Source organism: Falco biarmicus, chromosome 2 (genome assembly GCF_023638135.1).
Source record: "Falco biarmicus isolate bFalBia1 chromosome 2, bFalBia1.pri, whole genome shotgun sequence".
NCBI lineage: Eukaryota > Metazoa > Chordata > Aves > Falconiformes > Falconidae > Falco > Falco biarmicus.
In genome coordinates, this window is record NC_079289.1 from 8,758,477 (window position 1) to 8,780,192 (window position 21,716).

The window sequence follows — 21,716 nt, forward strand, 5'->3', positions numbered from 1 at the left end:
GCCTGCTCAGTCACACCTATACACCATATTCTAGTACTAAAATCTGTTCGAAACCAGACTGCACAGCATGTTGGCCGCGAGGGGACTCAGCTGTACCCTGAAGGTATTTGCAAATAGCGGTTCTGTGACTTTGTTTTAAATATGGAATAGATTTCTGTTGCTATCCTGGGCTTCGTTTTCCTGACTGCTCCAACAATTCCCCGTGCAACTTGTTGGCAAAATCCATAGCCCGTGGGCAGAACAGAGACCTCAGCAATATTGGCTGCAATATGTTCACAAAAACAGTGAACAGTTCCTTTGTAGGTGTCAGGGAGCGTCTGCATCTTCACCTGTGCTGGGGGAGGTAATGGTACCTCTTGCTGGGAGGTGTAATAAGGGGAGAGGAAGCTTTACTAGTATTCCTTTGGTTTGATTAGAATCAGGCTTGTAGCCTGCATCTGAATTTCATGCCCTTGTCCACACAGGGAGTGGGGAAGGAGCAGCTCTTTAATTCACAGGTGTCTTGGATGATATGTGGATTGAACATTTCCTGTTTCAAATTTGTAGGTGAATTTACAATGGAACGAGCAAAATGGGAAGATTATGCTTTTAGAGAGAACAGACATGAAGATGACAGATAACCCTTGCAAGATTATCCTGAATAGCTAAGGAATAATTTTAAAGTCAAGATTTGTGTCATTAGAGGTGTAAGAGATGGGTTGGGAACAATTTTAGTGAGAAACCCGTGCACTGAGATTATATTTTTCTGCAAACAGTGTTGGTGGTTTGGGAGTGCTCCTCTTCCAGTGGTCTCCCTGCATAAATTATGGAATTCCTGTGTCTTGAAAGCATCTTTGGGTAATGCTTTTCAATCACTCGGGTAGTGATTGGAGATTTGGGTCCCTCCATTAACTCTTTTAATAGCCCTAAACCTTATTTTGGTAACACATTGCAGAAACCTTCAGCAATGTGTGGTCAGTGTTGACCGGGATATCAATCCTGCGGTAGTGTTGTAACTCTTAAGTGTGTCACCTAATTGTTCTGGCTCATCAGTTGTTACACATTGCTATCATAGTATCAGTGATACTAATTCTGTGCTGTGGTCTGAACCACCTTTTGTCACTGCGCTGTTACACCTCTGTCCTCATCCCCTCTCTGGGCTGTGATATTAACTAGTTAATCTCAGCTATCATAGAGACAACCTGTGTACCCTCCAGCTGCCAGCAAAACAGCAGAGCTGCTGTGTACCTGAGATCTGTGGATTTGTGGAGGTAGGCAGATGTTGCAAGAAGGAAGGGGAGAGTTGCAGTAACATCCTGTTGTAACATTGACACATCTCGCTCCCTTCAGTCTTCTGCATTCTCTTCCCCTCATACTTTAAGCAAAATCATGTTGGCTGAGTGGCTGCTGCGGGAAAGAGGAGTCCTGTTCACAGACCTTGAAAATCCTTGCTTTCCCTGTCCAAAGACTTACGACTATTATTGAATGTGGTAGGAGATGTGTGTGTATTCGTTTATTTTTTGTATTCATTAAAGATCTGAATGCTGCTGCCTGGCACTTGAAAGGCACAGGGTTAGCATGAGAGGTCTAATCACATGGAAGGCGTAAGACTGCTTTTTATCAAGTAGCATAGCATCCAGAACTGATAGGCAAACTCTTAAGCCCTTGTCTGGGCTTGTCTGTGTTGTCTGGGAACTTGAAATTATATTATGATTCTGTAGTGGAACATAAATACAATGATTACATATTAAATAAGGGCGGTGATACTTTGCCACCTCTCAGGACTGTTGAAGTTTAATTACATTATAGTTGCTTATGGCATGGATCATCTGCTTCAGTTCAGGCTGCTGAGTCTTACTTAGCTAAAGTTCCTGGTTTAATTATTGTTTCTCCCTTTGGTTTTCATCATAAGTTGAAACAATTTTACATAAACCCATACAATACAAAAAATATTTTATAATATGGCAAAATATTATGTTGCCACAAAGAAAAAATATCTTATCTGTTTATATTATAAATATCTTCAAAAACAGTCTTTAAATATTTAATACTTCCACAAAAGAAGACTTTGAAAAGGCTAAATAGATTCCTTGCATAAATTCTGTGCTTAATGAATTGCTTACAGTGTTCAAGAGGTAACTTTAATGTTGCACGTTGGAGAACTGAATTTCAGAGGCTGAGAATTTTCCTGTGCAATCACAATGTCTAAATGGAGCCTCTTGGCACGAGGGCCTATAAACCTGTAGTGTTGCTTGAGGGCTTAGTGTCAGCCTTTACTATGATATTGCAAGGATATGTAAGACTGCTTTCATAAAAAATGGAGAAGTAACAGGGTCAGAGTTCAGCTCAATGCTCGTTTACATTGAACTTCCTCCTGTTTACCAGACATCCCTGTGACAGGGCTGGAGTTTAGATTGCTGAGAAATAAGTCGTGCAATGCCTGTGTGAGCGTGACTAGGATCTTAGCTTCCATACTGGCCTCTGTGTGTCCTTAACTCCTATTTTAGCTTTGGGGTGTGATTTATTTCATTTTTTCCTCCTTTCCCCTTCAAAAGTAACTGATCCCTCTCAGCCCTCTACTCCTCCAGTGTAAATGAAATTACCCTGGTATAAGGGTACCTCATGCTGGCACAGATTAGCAGATGGCCCTTGAAGGAGAAACTGCCATCACCCACATCTTTATATCAGTAAATTTTATCTGTATTGGGGAAGCTGGTCTCCTTTTCAACTCTTCTGATATACTAGCATGACTTTTGTATGCAAGATTATTCTCACTTCTGCTTTGGTAGCTTGCTTGCTAAAAGGATGTTTGTGATTTGTGTAAATTAATCCCTCCAAAACTGAACTTGACAGAGAATGATGTGTAGGATGAATAGGGCTGCAGGAAGACCACCACTATCTGAATAGCTTCTTTGTAGGTAGCTGTGTCCATGACCACAATTCAAATCCATTGGAAGGACTTTGGGCATTTAAGAGCCATCTTACTTCTCTGCCCAAGTAGAAATAATCTTGTAGTATAGCGGGGAGGGCCTGGAGTCAGGCAGCTTTTCTGAGCTTTGGGAAGCCTTGTCTTGCACCTCTGCTTTCCTGTCTTCAACACACATACCAGCATTACAAAAAATGTAGCCTGAGAACTTGTGGTGCATTAAGTGCAGTACTGCTGAGGGGATGCCTTAAATTTCCTAATATTTGAAGGATACTTGGTGATAAACTGTTGTCTTGGAAAAGAGAATGTATGTGGTATCTTCTAATTCAATTTGATAACTGATGGCTGTGTGAGACTTAATGTGCTGGTGGATCCAATGATGCTGAACAAAAGTTAGTTTGTACTTTAAGTTACTGAGTTAAAGAATCCTTCCATCAGATTCTTTTGAACTAATACATGCCAGTGTTGTTACAGTTTCCAGAAGATGGGTTCTGATTGCATTTAACTTCCTAGATTTCATAGGTGTGTCAGTATTTCATAGCTTAGTAAATTCATATGCAAGACTTTGCTCTAAGTCATGTAGAAACATTTAGGTTGGACAAGACCTTCAAGATCAGCAGGTCTTTTTTAAGGTAAAACTGGTAAATTTAACACTGCCAAGCCCACCACTGAACCATGTCCCTAAGCACCACATCTACACAGCTTTTAAATACCTCCAGGGATGGGGGCTCAACCACTTCCCTGGGCAGCCTGTTCCAATGCTTGACAACTCTTTTGGTGAAAGAATTTTTTCCTAATCTCCAATTTAAACCTCCCCTGGCACAGCTTGAGGCTGTTTCCTCCTGTCCTATCGCTTGTCACTGGGAGAAGAGACCGACCCCCACCTGGCCACAGCCTCCTGCCAGGCAGCTGTAGAGAGCGATAAGGTCCCCCCTGAGCCTCCTTTTCTCTGGGTTAAACGCCCCCAGTTCCATCAGCTGCCCCCCCCCGAGCTGTGCCGCAGCCCCTTCCCCAGCCCCTGCCCGGCTCTGGACACGCTCCAGCCCCTCCGGGTCTGTCTGGGGGTGAGGGGCCCAACGCTGAGCCCAGGGCTCGAGGGGCGGCCGCACCAGGGCCCGGCACAGGGGGACGGGCACTGCCTGGCCCTGCTGGCCACGCTGCTGCTGACACCGGCCAGGGCGCTGCTGGCCGCCGTGGCCACCTGGGCACACTGGGGGCTCATGCCCAGCCGGCTGCCGACCAGCCCCCCCAGGCCCTTCCCCGCCGGGCAGTTCCCAGCCCCCTGCCCCCAGCCCGCAGCGCTGTGGGGGGCTGGTGTGACCCACGGGCAGGGCCCGGCACTCAGCCCTGTTGGGCCTCATACAACTGGCCTCGGCCCCTCGGCCCGGCCTGCCCAGACCCCCTGCAGAGCCCCCTGCCCCCCAGCAGGTCACACTGCCCCCAGCTCGTGTCCTCTGCAAACCCACTGCGGGTGTGCTCCAGCCCCTCGTCCAGGTCATCGATGAAGATACTGAACAGAACTGGCCCCAGTACTGAGCCCTGGGGGACCCCACTGGCGACTGGCTGCAAACTGGATTTCTCTCCGTTCACCATCACTCTCTGGACTCGGCCATCCGGCCAGTTTTTTACCCATCTGCACTTCATACTGTGTCTACATTAAAGGAAGCTATGCTGAAGCTTCAAAGTAACGAAGTTTAAAAAGTAATACGGTTTGATCTTCTCTGGCTGTACCGGGTGTCTTTAATACCCTATTTTGTGTTACAGATTGAAGTTCTTAGGCATAGAAAATGAAAGCCTTCATTGAAAGTGTGCATAATAGAATGTAGATTTCAAGCCAGAAAAGAGTTTTTTGAGAGGGATTGCAAAGAAGGTGTAAAGATAGATTATTTTTTTTTAGATATGGTTCTTTCTGTTTTACAGGAAGGGCCAATCTAGAGGAAGCCAGTGAATCCCAGAATTTTCTTGCTGTAACTGAAAATCAGTACTACATCAAAAACCAGTTTGACTTCAGTCATGTCAGTACATGAATGTGTAGAGTAAAGGAAAGCACAGTGGAGAGACTGAATCACCTTTTTGATGACAATGCTGTCTTAATGTATCAAGTTAATCAAAACTTGCTTTTAAACAAATGTTACATCTATTGTTCTCACAAGAAGGAAGTTTACAATTACAGAACAAGATATTTTTAATTCATTTGAGCATTTTTCACCATTTGAAACTTTCACTGTTGAACGTAAATGAGTATCACTAAAAATGTATATATAACAGTTATGTATAAGCTCTCTCAGTGTTTTCAATATGGACTTAAACTCACTTATAAGGATATTAAGATGGATTGAGATCACTTTTAATTCTGGTTAGCAGCTTTTTCAGCATCCTATTGTGACTCAGGTTGGTGTGTTGGAATAGTAACAGATGCTGGGAATGGTGAAGATGGGTTTGTTTTTCATGCCCGGCACTGTAATACAATAGTACTTTTAACTTCTGGTGAAGGGAAAAAACAAAGGCTTTTTGCAGAGCCCCTTGGTACCAATTAAAAGTTATGCCAGTAGTTAGAGAAGAAGTGATGCTGATGTTTGTCTCTGAGGTGAATTACTTGGAATATATGTTTTACTCATCAAGTAGTACAGGAGTACTTGGCAGCTCTTACTCTGTGATTTCATAGTGTGATTTAAAACAGGAGCTGTAAGCTATAAACCAGGTCTATACACAGAAACAATAGCTCTTATTCAGCAGGCAGGAAACCAGGGAAGTACTTGTTTAAAGCTTGTCAGTGAATTTTTATTTTTATGCACTACTTATCTGTGGGTCACAATACAGACATCAGCTTCTCAAATTAAGCAGGAAACACTTAATTTCCTCGCAACTTGCAGCTTTTTCCTTCAAGTGAGTAGTTAATACTAGAGACTACAAAAAGCATCAATGATCACTGCTCTGTCTGAAAACAGGCATTTCTTTATCTCACTAGCTTTAATCATTAAAAGCTGTAGTAGGCCACTGAAAGATTTCTGATAGACTGGCTTGATTAAAGAAAGTCTGAAGGACTAAACAATAAACAAAACTGCATATGGCTGAAGTAACAAGCTGTTTACAAGCCAGACATGCATGAGATAAATCCTGTTAACTTCATTTAAGTTATTTTGACATGTACCAATTGCCCATGAGCTTCTAGCTGTTGAATCGGTCTTGGATCTGAATTTCTTGCCCTTTTTTCTTTTTTTTTGGGGGGGGGGGGGGATGACATGATAGCTGGATGGGGAGATGAGGAAAATGAAGTTCAACATGGGATTTGATGCTAATGTGTTTTGTATTGATTTCTTCATCTGCCTTCGAAGAAATCAAGATCAGCCAACAGCATAAGAACTTGTAGACTGTGCAGATAATTTGTAACGTTACGCAAAGTCGGTGTGACACTAGAGATTCTGGAATATTTAGCTTTTATATCTAAAGCAATGAAACCTGTATGAAACTTAATGGGGAAAATTAGGCTGTACTCAGTCGTCTTCATATACTTGCAAAATGGTTCATTTCTTTGTTTTCCAGGCATGTGAATTCAGAGAATAAAATATGGACAGAACAGTAGGAGTTGCATTTCTTTTAAGCACAGTCAGCAGAGGCTGTTGTCCTTACCTGTGGTGTAAGGGGATAATTATCTTTTCTTATTTTAACTTTTTAGTTACTGTCTCCTAAGCTTTAGCTGAGCCCTAGCATGGATGGAGTATTTTCTGATACTCAGCGCTGTTATAGTGCCACTGCCAAGCATCATTCAGTTGTGTTGTGGTGTGGCTGCAGTTCTCTAAAAACATACAGTGAGTAAAGAAAAAAACCTGATCTTTTTGGACTGTTGTTTCTATCTTTAAATTGACATAACACCTTTTTCCATTATACCCTTCTATAGCCAAGATACAAAGTTTACATATGAGCTTACCCTCATGTCAGGCTTAAAGAGAGATGAAGATTAGCTGGGAAAGGTGTTTGTAGAGTAAGATCAGAGAAGTGTGTGTCTTTCCTGAAGAGGAGAGGGTATGCTAAAAGGCCTGCCTGCATGGGATGTGAGTATGCAGGGAGCTCTGATACTGTGTGCTAGCTTCTCCCTCGGACTGCTGATATGGACACCCTTGGTGGCGCGTCTCCTTCCATTCCTAGTTAATTTATTCTGCTTCCAAAGGGAGTAAGTTTTCTTGCGTTGTGAAGCAAGAAACCTTTCTAAAAAAGCATCCATGAAGGGACCTAATGTGTAAAAACTAGTCAGAGGTAGGCTTACATGGTAGTTTCCATGCAGGAACTTCCTTTTAAGACAATGGGAACTGAAAGTGATGGGCATCAGGCCCTTTGACTTGGACTGAGGCCAGGCTGAACTAGAGGAAGTGGGTGAAAGCAAAACTAGCATTAACAAACAGTTTGATTTATGCCTTAAAGCAGCAGCTTGCTTTGCCCTGCTGTGTGATTCCCTGAAAATGGTGTCTTCCACAAAAGCTGTTCAGAAGCACATGCAGCTCTGGAAGTGCTGGCATTTCTGTAGTGTTTCCTATACGGTGATAAATATCTGGCCACCTACAAGCGTACAGCTTTCAGTCCTGCAAGTTGCTGCCACTTGGAGGGGGCGGGTGGAATGTAGAGTTCCCTTGACTCGTAAGCAGGAGCTCCTACAAGTTGATGGCAAATTGCTTTTACCAATGTCTGTGGAGTTACTCAAAGCCTGTTCCAAACAGCGTGGTTCATAACAAAATGTTCTTGCCTACTTTTAAGTGGAAAAAGGAAATGAAAATAGAAAAATAATGGATAAAATAAATGGATAGAAGTCTGAGAGCCTCTAGATGAGAAAAATGTTGCTTTGCTGTAAGAAAGGCATCTGTGGCCCAGCTCATTTCTGGGTGCTAACTGCACTGATATAAAGACCCATCATTTATCCATATGTTTGCTAGAACTTTTCATCCACTGGAGAACTTTTGTCATGGCTGTGACAAAAGACTTTGATGTTTCTGTTGTAAAGTAGGGCAATCTGCAGGGAGCAGATTGCAAATCACTTGCTGGGAGCCATGGATGTTATTTCCATGAATGCTGCTGCTCTCCATATCATCCCATCTACCAATGTCTGAGGCCTGCAAGCAGTTGTTCTTCAGTGTTCAGATACGCTGCAAGCTTACCAAAGTAGCAGTTGCTATGTGGTACTTTTGCTGTTGCATAAGGGCTGTATGACTAATTAATTGCTGCTTTGATGCTTTGTTTCCTGAAATTTTCCCCCCTCACCCCCTTAAATGCTCATCAGAATTGGTGACTATTAAATAAATGATCCACAGTGGCATGTGTAAAATCCCTAGCACTGGACCTTATGGAGGTGTTTGGTGCCTTTTAGTACAAATAAACTGCCATCCCTGCACTAAGCTTTTGCCGTTTTGCCTGTGCTTTGTCTAATTAGAAGAATATCTGGATGGATGACAGGACAGTTTTCCTGTTTGCTTTCACAATGTCTGTCTCTTCTTCCTTGGATCCCATCTTGTGTGGGATTAGTTAGTAGAAAATAAAATACAAATAATAGGGGTTGAACTAAGTCTGGGAGAACGATGCAACAGAGCAAATTTCTCTGTAGCTCTGAAAATCTGGGAAGTAAAAGTTGCAACTTTGAACCTTTAAAGGTATTTGGCAAACTAGAAAGTTTTAGCCTTTTTTGGGGGAGGGGTAGAGGTTTTTAAAATATTTGACTAAATCAAAATACTGTCTTGAATCTGAAATATTGCTCTTCCCTGTGTCTCAATTTAAAAAAAGCTGAGGAAATCTTCCAAATGAAAACTGTTTTGATCAGAGGTGATCAAACTTATTTTACAAAATATTTTGTTTAAATGATTAGTCCTGCTCAAAATGTTAGGACACTCTCAGCAGAACTGGAATGTTTTTATATTGTTTAATCTGTGACATATTGAAGGTTCAAGTCCAATTTTTTCCTGTCCTCTGAAGTTAATCCTCCAACTGTGATGTATTTGTAATTCAATCTGGAAGGCAGATGGAAAAAATTAAAGGGCTTTGCCTGTTAAAGGTCTGCGAGACCTTTCACAAGGGTAACTTTTGTTTTTGTTGTAGTGCATCTTCTTTGAGCTTACTTCAGCCTTATATTTGGGTAATACAGCTCTGACCTGGTTGTTCCATATGCCTTGTCCCTTGGAAGAATTTCACCAGGATAATAATGCCTTGAATGGGAGCATCAATTATGGGGATATTGGGCAGTGTGAGTAGCAGTTTGTTATAAATTTATGTAGCTGATTGATTCTCAGCAGCACAAGCCTCTTGATTGCTTGGAGAAGGGCAGTGGCAGGGAAGTGGTGGGTATGGTTAGGGAGAGTCAGCAGTAAAGTTGATAGAAGTAATTCCTGCCATCTCCTGCCTTGGTCACCCATTATCCCTTGTCCTGGAGCTTTGTAGCCCTTGAGCCTGGGACAGAAAACATTGGGAAGGTCTGTAGGACCTCTCAGACTGTCCTTCCAACTGGAGAAGTTTTAACTAGGAATTGCATCTTCACTGTGACTGCTGGAGGATTTTACGCGTAAGTAATGAAAGCCTAAATGTGTTCATGGGCTTCATCTTTACATGGTAAGCAGAATCTGGAGTTTCAATTGCAGCACAAAACTACTAATGGTTTGTGGAAGTTGAAACCAGTTTGTTTGTGTTCTTGTTAGCTGCTTAAGTTTCCAACATAAAAGTAATGCTTCATCATATACTGTTCGTTTCTAACAAGGGCTGACCTGAGTAACCTGGTGCTTTCCTACAGCATATCCTGTAGCTGTTTAAATGTTCTTTGGTCTTGTCAAGTGGCTTGTCCAAACTCTGATTCAGGGCAGGGGTAGAGTTCCTGTTTGAGGCTTTCCTTTTCAGTGCTTTTTTAATCACTGAAGTGATAAATGAGTGCTAAAAGCAGACTTCCTTGAACAGTTGCAGCCTCCCAAGAGCAGGTGACATGGTTTCTGCCGCATAGAAGAAGAACCTTCAGTAAAAATACATGAAGCATGATTCTAGTCAAAGGTCAGTGTACTCACAAGGACATAGTTGCAATGGAAGAGATCCTTTTGTTACAAGGATCTTAAGCCTGTATTTGTTTTGGGGACAGTGTTTGGCTGAAAGCTAATTCCAGCCAAGGAAAAATTGCTAACAGTCGCTCTAGACCATTGCTGGTAGAATAGGAGCTGGAATCAATTAACAGACAAAAAAGCATATGTGCTATATCTTTTGTTAAATGTGACAGATCTATTAATCTAGGAACAAAACCTCTGAATTATGGGAAGTGTGGAAGATTACAATGACATGGAGTCCATCTCTTCCAGTTTACTTATATGTTTTTGTGGAGGACCTTCAAGTTAATGGGTTAGCAAGGCCTGATGCAAGAAGGTGCAGTTTACATCTCCCTGCTCTTCCACTGAGCATCACATGATTGTGTGTTTCAAGTGGTGCAAATCTTCAGTCTCTGCTGTCCCTTGCACAAGTGTCAGGCTAGAAAGCAAGGAAACTCCTCATTCCTTGCATTTAAAATTGAAAAGATAAAAAAAATCAAGGTTAGCTTTGTTTTGATCTTTTTTTCTTCTGCACTAAATGAGCAGGGACAAACTGAGAGAACCTTACCAGCTGTTGGTGAGATGAAGCCTCAGTCCTGCCAGGCTACAATGCACATAAATGTGCAATAGGAAGAAACAAAACAACAATACTGTCAGGGAGGGAGGCCTTTTTTTAAGCATTATTTTTTTAGCTTTCACTTCTGGTTCTGTCTGCCCTGCTTTGAAGACTTAAATGGTGTGTGAGTGTTGGGTTTTTTAGTGGTACTCTACTGCTGCAATGGTTTTTATGGCTTGACTATTTAATTATTTGTAGTAGTACTTGTGACAAAGTTTGGGCCCCCCTTGAATATGATGCTGTACAAAGATGACAAGGCAGACCCTACCATTGTGGGTCTGCAACTTAAATGGCAGAAGCAAAGATTATAAAAGGAAATAAAACTAACTGGACCAGAGCCCCAACAGCTCATCAAGAGCAAAACCAAGAATAGAAACACATCAGTGTAATCCCAAAGAGGCTAGTGCCCACGCTGCTGTTCATGCAGGAGGATATCCTCAGCCTGTCCTGTATCTGCCTGTCTTCAGGAAATAATTCAGACAGGATGAGCACTCAAAAGAACTCCATGAACGTGTGGAGGGTGGAGTGTGACTCTTGAAATCCCCTGGCTTCTCACCAGTAAAACAACTGACTTGATTTCGCATGGAATATCCAAGTTTGTGAAAATAAAGCTACTGCACAGAGGATCAAAACGCAAGCCATGACAAAAGCTTGCAGGCACAATCTTGCCAGAAACTCAAAAGTACAAAACTACCAGGTGCCGATCTACCTCCTTGAATGATATTAAATGCTTTTGGTTAGAAGCTACTCTATGAATTAAAGTTTTGTTTTGGGTTTGGGTTTTTTTGGGGTGGGCTTTTTTGTTGTTGTTGGGGTTTTTTTATTTTTTGGTAAAAAGCTTGGGTTTGCTGTCCTCTCTCTGTAATCACTATTGACCTTAAGGTGCTGCTGAGAAGGAAGTGGGTTTTAGCCCTCATGTCCTGTTTTGTCTTTGTACTTTACTCATTGCCATAGTTCCTGAATACTTCCAGGAGTATATTAAGTGACTAACATCTGTAGAACAGCTAACTAACATCTGCTGTGCTTTTTTTGTACCCTCCCCAGGGAAGATGTGTGGCAGAGTGGCTTGTTTTGTTTTAAATGGGCTTCCAAAACAACAAAAAAACACATTAAAAAACCTCATCCTGAGAGAAGTCATCTTTGAGAGCTCAACAAAAGCATGCGATACATGTGCACATATAATGTAAAGTCAAAGAAACGTGCCATGTATTTCAGGTAGAAGGCAGCAAGGTGGGTTTTGGCCCTTTCTTCCAACCTGAATTTGTTCAGTGGACCAGCCTGGGGAAGGCTCCTTGTCCTGAGCCAGTGAGCTGCACTTCACTGTAGAAAGTTTCTCTGAGCTAAAGAATCAAAACTGACTTGAGCCTTCAGCCTCTTGGGCACAATATCTCGTGCTGCCTACTGCTGGTTTTAATCAAACTCACGGAGTGCAGTTATCAGCAGCCGTGCTTTGGGTAGTGGCTGCAGTCTTCCATCTGGAGCTGGCTGCTTCTTCAGCAGTCTGTTGTGTGTTATGTATGTGTCTTCCTCAAATGCTTTGTGAATCTTTGAACTCGGAGTTCTGCAGGAAGATAAAAGGTCGTTCCTGTTTGTAATCAAGTGAGGATCACAGGTTTTTGTACAGGGAACTGAAGTTTTGTTGCTTGCTTTCTTTGCCTCACAGCTGCAGCTCTTCAAAGTATTCTCATCCTGCCTACATCAGGTGACAAAAGTTTAAGGGAAACTTACTCATAACATATTAGTTTCAGTAGTCTATTTTTATCTGTCATTTTACTACTATCAGGATGACTGTTTCTATGCAGTGTTTTATGCATGTTGTACTTTCATTTGTAATAAAACATTGCTGTTGTATTGCTGATGATGACTATATTCTTATTTCTAACCAAACTTGCTAGGTAGTCCTCTTTACTGAAGCTTAACATTTTAGGCTGTATAACTGCTTTGGATTAATCCTGGAACAGTTTTGTTTTGGAAGGGCACTTTGCGTATCATCTGGTCTAACCTCCCACTCAAAGCAGGGCCAACTTCAAGGATGTGTTAGGTTGCTCAAGACCTTGTACTTACTGATGACATCCTGGCATTAATTGTAATGATGAAAATTGTAATGGGAAAACCCCTCGTACATGCTAGTATACCTTGACCGTTGTTACTTTTAACCAACAGTTTAGTACATTCACAATACGTAAACTGCTTTTTTCTTTTGCTGTTGTAGTGTAAGTCTGGTTGCAAAAGCCACTGCTCATTTTGCGTAAGTGTGGAAAATTTTGTTTAACTTTTGAATGGAATCTGACTTAAGAAAAAATGCTACAAAAAATATACCTAGGTAATGTCTGTTGTAAAGTATACTTCCGACAGTTTGTGGGGTTTATTCCTTGTTTGCATACGTGTTCTGTAAAGGATGGTGAAAGGACAGGGCTTGTTGAAGGAGGAGCAGGGCTCCCACGTGCAGCCCTGCAGGTTCCTGCAGCAGTTTGACTACACGACAGCTCCATCTGCTGTTCTTCAGCACAATTTTATATTAATTCTTGTGCTTCTTCCCTCTGATTTAATACATTTTCAAACTGTTTTTACTCTTGTGAGGACACCTCCAAACTGCGTGTTGATGTTCTGGATTCAGAATTTCTTTGAATTCTCGGCAATAACCAGCAGTTGTGACATCTCTCTCTTCCTCTGCCTGTGTTAGAAGCATTAGCTTTTTTTAGTCATTATGTGTCTCAGCCTTGCAAAAGCAAGTTACTACAAGGTATTGAAGCCCCATCATCTAGCAATAAAGGAATTCCTGCTCTTCAATTGAGTAATATGTACTTGTGATTTTAATTTTTTTTTTCTGGAGAAGTCTGGACTTGTGTCCAGGCTGGGATCTTACACATGTCCATGGTGTGTGTCATGAGTATGATGAACAGAGGCAGTTTAGCTGCTGTGAGGCTATCAAAATTTTACAGAATGAGGAAAGAACAACGTGACTGCTGGCAGTGAGTGAGTCTACAGTGTGGCTCAGTCAAGATGGAGAACCATGACGCTTTGATCAATGCGGTTACTAAAACGGGCAAAAGAGAACTTAAATTCCTGTGCTTTTCTCCTTCTTGGTATTGAGAGGCAGACTCACTAGAGCATGGGGATTTGGGGGTTTGTTTTGTGGGAGTAGACTGAGAGATCACATAAGGAAACCTTCTTATAGTAGAATATATCTCTAAAGAAAATTAACTGTCATTCAGGAAAATATATTCATGTTGGGCTAATTATATCCTGGTTTGCTAGCTTGTCATGGTTTAACCCTGGCCGGCAACCAAGCACCACGCAGCCGCTTGGTCACTGCCCCACACCCAGAGGGATGGGGAGGAGGATTGGAAAGGAATATAAAACTCTAGGGTTGAGATAAGAACAATTTAATAGGGAAAGCAAAAGCTGCGCATGCAAGCAAAGCAAGGGACTCATTCACCGCTTCCCCTGGGCAGGCAGGTGTCCGGCCGTCCCCAGGGCAGCAGGGTTCAGTCACATGTAATGGTTACTCAGGAAGACAAATGCCATAATGCCAAATGTGTGTCCCCTTCCTCTTTTTCCCCCCCAGTTTATATACTCAGCAGGATGCCATATGGTAGGGAATATCCCTTTGGCTAGCTTGGGTCACCTGTCCTGGCTGTGTCCCCTCCAAGTTTCCCATGCGCCCCCCTCCCCCCAGCTCTCTGGCTGTCAGGGCCTGAGGAACTGAAAAGTCCTTGACTTAGTACAAACATCACCCAGCAACAACTACAAACCTCAGCACATTATCAACAGTGTTCTCTCATCAGAGCCAAAACACAGCACTGTACTAACTAAGAAGAAAATTAACACTATCCCAGCTGAAACCAGGACACAGCCTGTGGAATAGGAACAGTAAGATGGGCTTTAGAATCTGTTCTGCAGGAATAGTCTCAGCCTGGTGCCGAAAGGATGCTTATCCATTAAACTATTCTGATTTTGGAGTGTGGGGTTTTTTTCCCCCTTCACTGTGTCTTTTTTTTTTTTCTGTTTCATGTTAAGCTGCCTGCACGGAGAAAATTTTTGTACTTATGTTTGTAGTTCAGGGAAGCTGAATACTTTTTGTGGTGTAGTTTTGTAGGTGCTGTGGCTTCAGGCAGAAAGGATGCAGAATCAAGTTAAAGTGAAATGTTTAATTTCAGATGATTCTATAAAAGGCAGACAGAACACATGAGCCTATTTTTTTTCTTATCACTGGCTAGCAGCCTAACCAGAAAAGTTAAATAGAAAAATACCTCTCCCTTTTACAAACAGTCCTGGAACAAAAGACGTATTAGTTGTACTTTCTAACAGTGTTGGAGTTTATTAAACTATACTATGATTTTTTTTATTAGAATGTGCCTTAGCTAATCCTTTTCTAATTGTCCCAAGGTCTTATGGCCAATAACTTTTTCAGTTGCTGACCTTGTTTTGCCTTTTTACGTCTAGTCACTCTATCTAATGACTCTTGATTTTGCTTGATGTAGGAAGTTAAAATGAAATTAGTAACTGTGCAAACAAAAAAGGGAGCATGTGAGTTGTCAGTGTAAAATAAGCCCAGCGTATGTTATCAGCACTTGAGTTCAGTGAAAAAGCCCTTAAATACATACATAATAACATCACCACATACTTATAAATAAGTAGTAAATGGTCCCGCTGAGCAAAACTGTAGAACATACATAAATTAGTTTTATTTGGGTCTGGAAGCAGTTCCTGAAGTTAACTTATTCAGAGGACCTTGTCTCATATCTGACAAGACCACACACAGACCTTCAGCTGTTCCTGCTGTTGTGCTAGCAGTGAGCTGCAGCACAACTGTCCTTTCACTTCAGTCCAAGAGTGAGAAACTTTTGAGAGTGTTTGGAGAAGGCACTTTGCAACAGATTGTGTATCTTAAATAAGTTCCTGCACTCTTTGACCCAAAGCAAATATAAGTACGTGGTGTGGAATAGCTGGATCCTGCAGGTCAACAGTTAGGCTTTCCTTAACTGCCTGGAGGAACCTGCCTAGTGCTTAGGTCACTGCAGTAGCAGCAAGTGTTTGGGTTTGTGTGTGATTTGGTGCTTTTTCACGTTTCCTATTTTCAGAACATCTGAAAGTTAACGTTAAAGTTTGGTTCTTGGAGCATCTGAGAGATTTGGCAAAGTTCTTGGTGTAAAGGCAGATGGGTGAGCTGAGATCTTGAAGCCAGCAGATGTCAGGCTGTTACCACCAGCAAGAAACTATGAAAAGATGATGCTTTGTGCTGATGAAGGCAAATTAGGAAGCTACGGGTCATCTTCAACTGATGAATAAAAGTAGTGATTTGTGAGTACAGGATGATTAAGCAGGATAACTCCTCTTGGAGTAGTTCGGGGGTGGGGTGGGTGGGGTGTTGGTTTTGTTTTGGAGGGGTTCTTTTGTTTGTTATAGTAAAAGCCTGCACAGGTATTCCAGAATAAAATTATGCCCATGCAGGGAGTTACCTTGTAAAAGGAACTGATAAACCTTCCCGGACAGATGAATGTTTGGGGAAGGGTCAAGGGGGATAGTGCATACAAAATAGTGTGAACAAGCTGAGAAATTGACCTTAGGAATTGAAATTGTATTTCTAAGAGAATAAAGCTGACTCTGTGGGGTCTGTGTTAAATGGTGTATGTATAGGCTTGCAATGTTTGTAGGGCAGTGGAAAAAATTGAGGAGGGTATAGGGATTAATGAAAACTGCAAGGAGAGGAGGAGAAGCATTCCACAAAACTATCTGAAAAATCTCAGTAGCACAAGAACTACAGAAAATTATTATTTTCTAAGAATTAAGAAAAATCTACCACTTTGTGACAAGAATCTGTTTAAATGTCAATCTTATTTCAAAAGGGGGAAGAGAAGGAAGTGGGAGGTTTTTGTTGGCTTGAGTTTGTTTGGGTTTTTTTTAATAAGTAAGGCCAGTAAGGATTTTCCCTAAGACTCAAAACACTGTGTAACAATGACTTTTTGCTTGATACAGTCTTATTGCATCATAGACCTTGTGACCCCTCAGCAGATTTGTCCGACTTCCTAAATATACTTCTATCTCATGTTAAGTATGATACTATAAAAAGGGCATGTGTTTTTTTTTTATGGCTGAAAAAACATTTATCCTTCAGCATATACACCTGTAATTTGGGCTGGTTTCATTGATAATGCAGAAGAATTCTGGTGCATTATGAATATAAATTATTTCAATGTCATTTTTTTATCTTAGTAAAACGTTTTTTCCTTTTCTTTATTTTTCATCTGCAGAGTGACTGTCAGCGCTTCCAGGGGACTCCAGAATTAATTTTAGTTTTCTGAAAATGTTGTTTCCTTGTTCTTACAGATTGATCACTTTGGATTTGATGAAAACCTTACATTCCAGCAACGGTATCTAGTAGCAGATCAGCACTGGAAGAAAAACAATGGACCAATACTGTTTTATACAGGCAACGAAGGAGACATCACATGGTTCTGCAACAATACAGTATGTAGAAAATAGATGCTTGATCTTGAATTACAGGCCTTCTTTCCAGTAGTGGCATACTGAAAAAATAAGAACAAGGAGACAGGGTCAGAATATCATTTAAAGAGAAGTTTGTAGTGATTGTTATGGTTGTTACAGGAGGAAGAGGAAGCTGAACGGAAGTGCAGAAAAAGTTTTAGGGGGGTCAGGGTCCCATTTGAAGCCCATAGAAATCAAAGGGATGTGCTTGTATTGACTTCCTGGAGCAGTGAAGAAGATTTCTAGAGGAAACATAAGGTGCCTCAAGCTAAGAATGCAAGATTTTGGACCAAAATACACCTATCCTAGTACTTTAGATTCCCCAAGTAAAATGGGAAGTTTTGATGTTTTTTCCCCTAAGAAAAATGTGAAGTGGAAGACGTGGAAGTTTTTACTTCCCTGAGCAAAACAAATGCAGAACGAAGTGTGTGGCTATTTTTTCAGCCACTTCAATACAAAGTCCAGTAACGCAACAGGAGGTGGCATATGCTGAGCTCAAAGCAACCAAGGACCGCTTACCCACTTTGTTCTGTCAGCAGGCAATCTCTGTCTGCCTGTTTCCATAACTGGTGGTAACAAGTTGCTGTCAACAAGTTGTAGTTACACTTATTTTCAACTAATAAATTATTGCAATGTTCTAGGTTATTGCTTATTGCCAAACAAATCTTGTGCTTTCTGTAACTAATGTAGTCTTAACTCAATGTTGAGCATATGTTTATTTCCTATGGATTAAGCTTGTGCGTAGGAGTTTTGGCAAGATTGCCTGTGTGTACTCACAAAACAATACTGCTTAATATTTTGCAGCATTAAAATACGTGTATTTTCTTTGTACGTGTCCCTTTCTATGGGTGGATATCTGGGTTTGTGTGTTTTCTCATTTCAGTCATACTTGAAAACCAGATTGCACTTTGGCTTTCTAGTTGTATTTTGATAGTGATAGCTTTCTCATCAGAGAATAAGAGTTGGAATACACTAGATTGAAAGTAGACTTTGAAAATAATTGATCCAAGTTATTTAAATGTCTGTTTTCCTCTAACTAGGGTTTTATGTGGGATGTGGCTGAAGAACTTAAAGCCATGTTGGTATTTGCTGAACACAGATATTATGGAGAATCTTTGCCCTTTGGGAATGAGTCTTTTAGTGTAAGTGTTGTCATTTGTCTTCCTTAAATGTGTTCTATAGAAACATAATTCTGCCTATTGTAATTCCTGCCACTGCAGTGACTGTTAGCCTGAGTAAGACTTAAATGTGCTAGAAGCACACAACTGTCCTATTTTTGTAACTATCAATTCTAGGATATAAAAAAAATCTCAAGGGACACGCCTGCAAAGAATATTTCATTAGCACAGATCTAGAACTACAGCTGCTGTGGGGAATAGAAAGACTGCTGGGGGAAATCACTCCTGTGCTGTACATAACCTGTTTTCTTTGTCTCAGGATTCCAAGCATCTGAATTACCTGACCTCAGAACAAGCTCTGGCAGACTTTGCAGTACTGATTGAGTACTTAAAGGCAACCATTGCAGGAGCCCGTTACAGTCCTGTCATAGCTATAGGAGGATCTTATGGAGGAATGCTTGCAGCCTGGTTTAGGATGAAGTACCCCCATGTGGTAGCTGGGTGAGTGTACTCACCCTGCTCAAACAGAGCAGGCACCTGTTGCTTCCGAGCTATAAATATTGTGATACTGGGAGAAGTATCATAATTCAAGCTGGCTTGATTTTTTTTCACTACTGGCAGGAGGAGTTGTTACCTTGAATTTGGGAAGAGACACTGTTTGCCTAATAAAGATAACTCTAGGTCAGCAGGTACTGAGTGGTGTATATTTTGAGAGCTGTCTGTTAGTTTTGTAAGACCAATTATGAATGCTGACTTTGCACCTACTTTTTTTTTTATGATCACCAGATCATAAAAACCCTACAAAACCAGTAATTCCCCCACCTTTGCTAGAGAGTAGACTTTTGTGGGCAGGGGCTCTCTTCGGTTGAGTTTGCACAGCTGCCAGTGAGAAAGACCTAGCTGCGAGATGAGAATGAAAAATAATAAAGCAAGCAAGTCTGAAATTCTTCTTCATGGTTTTTTTGATATCTTTGTACTTGTGTCCAAGACTTAACCTTCAACAGCCTTTGCATGTGGAGTTATGGAATAGTTTTGCAATTTATGGTTAGTCTGCCTGGGGCTCAGTGTTCAAGTTGAATTATAAATTCTACTTAGTGGCTGTAGGGAGGGTATTGACCAGAGGACAGAATTTCACTTTGCAGGAGTTCAGCATCTTATGTCCCTTTGCAGAGCTCTGGCAGCCTCTGCCCCAATCTGGCAGTTTGGTGATTTGGTTCCCTGTGGCGCTTACTTCAGCATAGTGACCAATGATTTCAAAAAGAGTGGGACGGGCTGTTCAGAAAGCATCCGGAATTCCTGGAAGGCCATTAACCACCTTTCTTCAACAGGTAAGACCTCACCAATACTTTTTTGAAGGGTTGTAGTGTTTGGGGTTGTGTTAAAATTTCATAAAATCAGCAAGCTTGTGTTATGGCTTTCACCTGTGTATGTATTGGGTTTTTTGAAACTATACTTTCAGTACTGAAAACTTCCAAATAAGTTTAGCATTATTTTTTTAAATATACTTTGTTCAGACCTGGTGTGATTCAGAATCCAGGTCCAATCATCCCTAAGGTCAGACAAGGAGCTACCTCCAGATCAGAACCTCAAGGCTTGTATTCCTTTCTGACAAAGTAGGCCAGATAGTTGTTACTTTAAAAAAAATAAATATTTAAATACCAACTGAGGGAATTGGATATAGAAGATCACTGCAATCTTTATGGATTCAGTGCTAGGGATTCAGTTGGACTCTATCTTAAGGGTCTTCTCCAACCAAAATGCTTCCATGAATCCACAGCTGCCTGAAAGGATGTTGTAGTGAGGTGGGGGTCAGTCTCTTCTCCCAGCAACAAGCAATAGGACAAGAGGAAACAGCCTCAAGTTGTGCTGGGGGAGGTTTAGATTGGATAGTAGGAAAAAATTCTTCACTGAAAGAGTAGTCAAGCATTGGAACAGGCTGCCCAAGGAAGTGGTTCAGTCCCCATCCCTGGAGGTATTTAAAAGCTGTGTAGGTGTGGTGCTTGCGGACATGGTTTAGTGGTAGATTTGGCAGTGTTAGGTTAGTGGTTGGACTTGATGATCTTAAAGGTTTTTTTTTCAATCTGAATGATTCTATGATTCTATATCAGGTGAGGTCACTGTACAGCAAAGGAGTTAAATTTAAAAAATAATCTTGCTACTTCGGTGTCCTAAAGAGAAAGCCTGGTATGATGAATTAGGTAATTTAAATCAAGGAAGCTGAATTGGATGAGTTCTAGACCAGATAAAATAAAGGCCAGGAGAGTACCAAGAGAACTATCTATTAATAGTCCTTGTACTGTGCAGTATCTGGTTTGAAGTTTTCCTCTCATTGGAAGAAGCTTGCCCTGATGTTTATCTAAAAAACCAGACAGATTTACAAGATGTTTGGCATCTTTCTGATAAGAATAATGTTACCTTAATTGTGACATACCCATATGCTGAAGTAGCAGATTGCATTTCCCTCCACTTAGAGGTGCTGACTAAAATTTGATCTGCTATGCCTGTATGTGGAATTTCACCAGATTAGTTATGCTAAGTGAAGATTTTTTTTAGCAGCAGCGCAGCTGACCTACGTGTTAATGGTACAATAGTCTAAATATTATTTTGTTTAATTTTTTTTATTAAAGATGCAGGTTTACAGTGGCTTTCCAACACATTTCATTTGTGCAGCCCATTAAAAAATCTTCAGGATGCTGCTATGTTGAAAAATTGGCTGAGTGAAACATGGGTAAACTTGGCTATGGTGAACTATCCCTATAAAGCTGACTTCCTGCAGCCTCTGCCAGCTTGGCCTATACAGGTAACGAGAATCATTGTCTTGTAGAGTTGATCATTTGGCTTAACCAATTCACTTCTCTCCTAGCCTTGTACCTTTTCCTTTATTTTTGTCTCTGTAGAGCCCATATGGCTGAAAAAAAGAGAACCAGGGCAATATCTTCTTGTGCATTGACTGGTTTGTTGCCTAACTGCCATTTGTGGGGCTAATAGGTTGCATCAAGAGCCCAGCAGAAGAAGAGTGCCAGGAATGACTGAAAAACCTCAGCTGTCCTCGGGTTGTTCTCGAGGAGCAGAAATGCTGCAGAAAAAGCACATGCCCTTAAAACTTCTGATGCCAGGCTTAGCTGACAGTGCTTGCAATTGAAGAGAAAGTTTTGAGCCAATGTCCTTTTTGATGTGGGAAATGTAGTGACAAAGGAAATGCAGATCCCCACAAATGTATTCCTTGCAGGGTCACTTCTCAAAGCAGAACCACTTCTTCACACTTGCAAACCTTCCTTTGTGCAGTTCTATTTATTGGCATTGCTTTCTCCAAGATTTCTGTTTTCTTGGAGTGTTTTTGGTCTTTTAAGACTCCGGCTGAATTTCCCTACGTGGCTTTGGGTTACTGTATATGGAAGGTGAGGCAGATAAGACACTAGTATTTTTGGCTAGTAGATAAAATTTTTTTTCCTTGTGTAGAGCTAGCTGTCTGATGGAGGTAGGGAGGGACATTCACCTGTCCTGTGTGGGTGGCTGCAAAGGGCAGTATGAACACCTTGAAAAATATT

The 21,716-nt window shown here is 41.3% G+C and overlaps 1 protein-coding gene across 2 annotated transcripts in view; it reads left to right on the forward strand.

Annotated features, from left to right (window-relative positions):
- The window catches only part of PRCP (prolylcarboxypeptidase), a 34,441-nt gene that overhangs the window by 662 nt on the left and 12,063 nt on the right, over nt 1-21,716 (forward strand). For both annotated transcript variants that reach the window (XM_056327436.1, XM_056327435.1), the window contains exons 2-6: nt 16,892-17,032; nt 18,091-18,192; nt 18,488-18,669; nt 19,339-19,496; nt 20,796-20,968. In XM_056327436.1, coding sequence (XP_056183411.1) covers nt 16,892-17,032; nt 18,091-18,192; nt 18,488-18,669; nt 19,339-19,496; nt 20,796-20,968 — 756 coding nt within the window. The remainder of the gene's footprint in view (nt 1-16,891; nt 17,033-18,090; nt 18,193-18,487; nt 18,670-19,338; nt 19,497-20,795; nt 20,969-21,716) is intronic.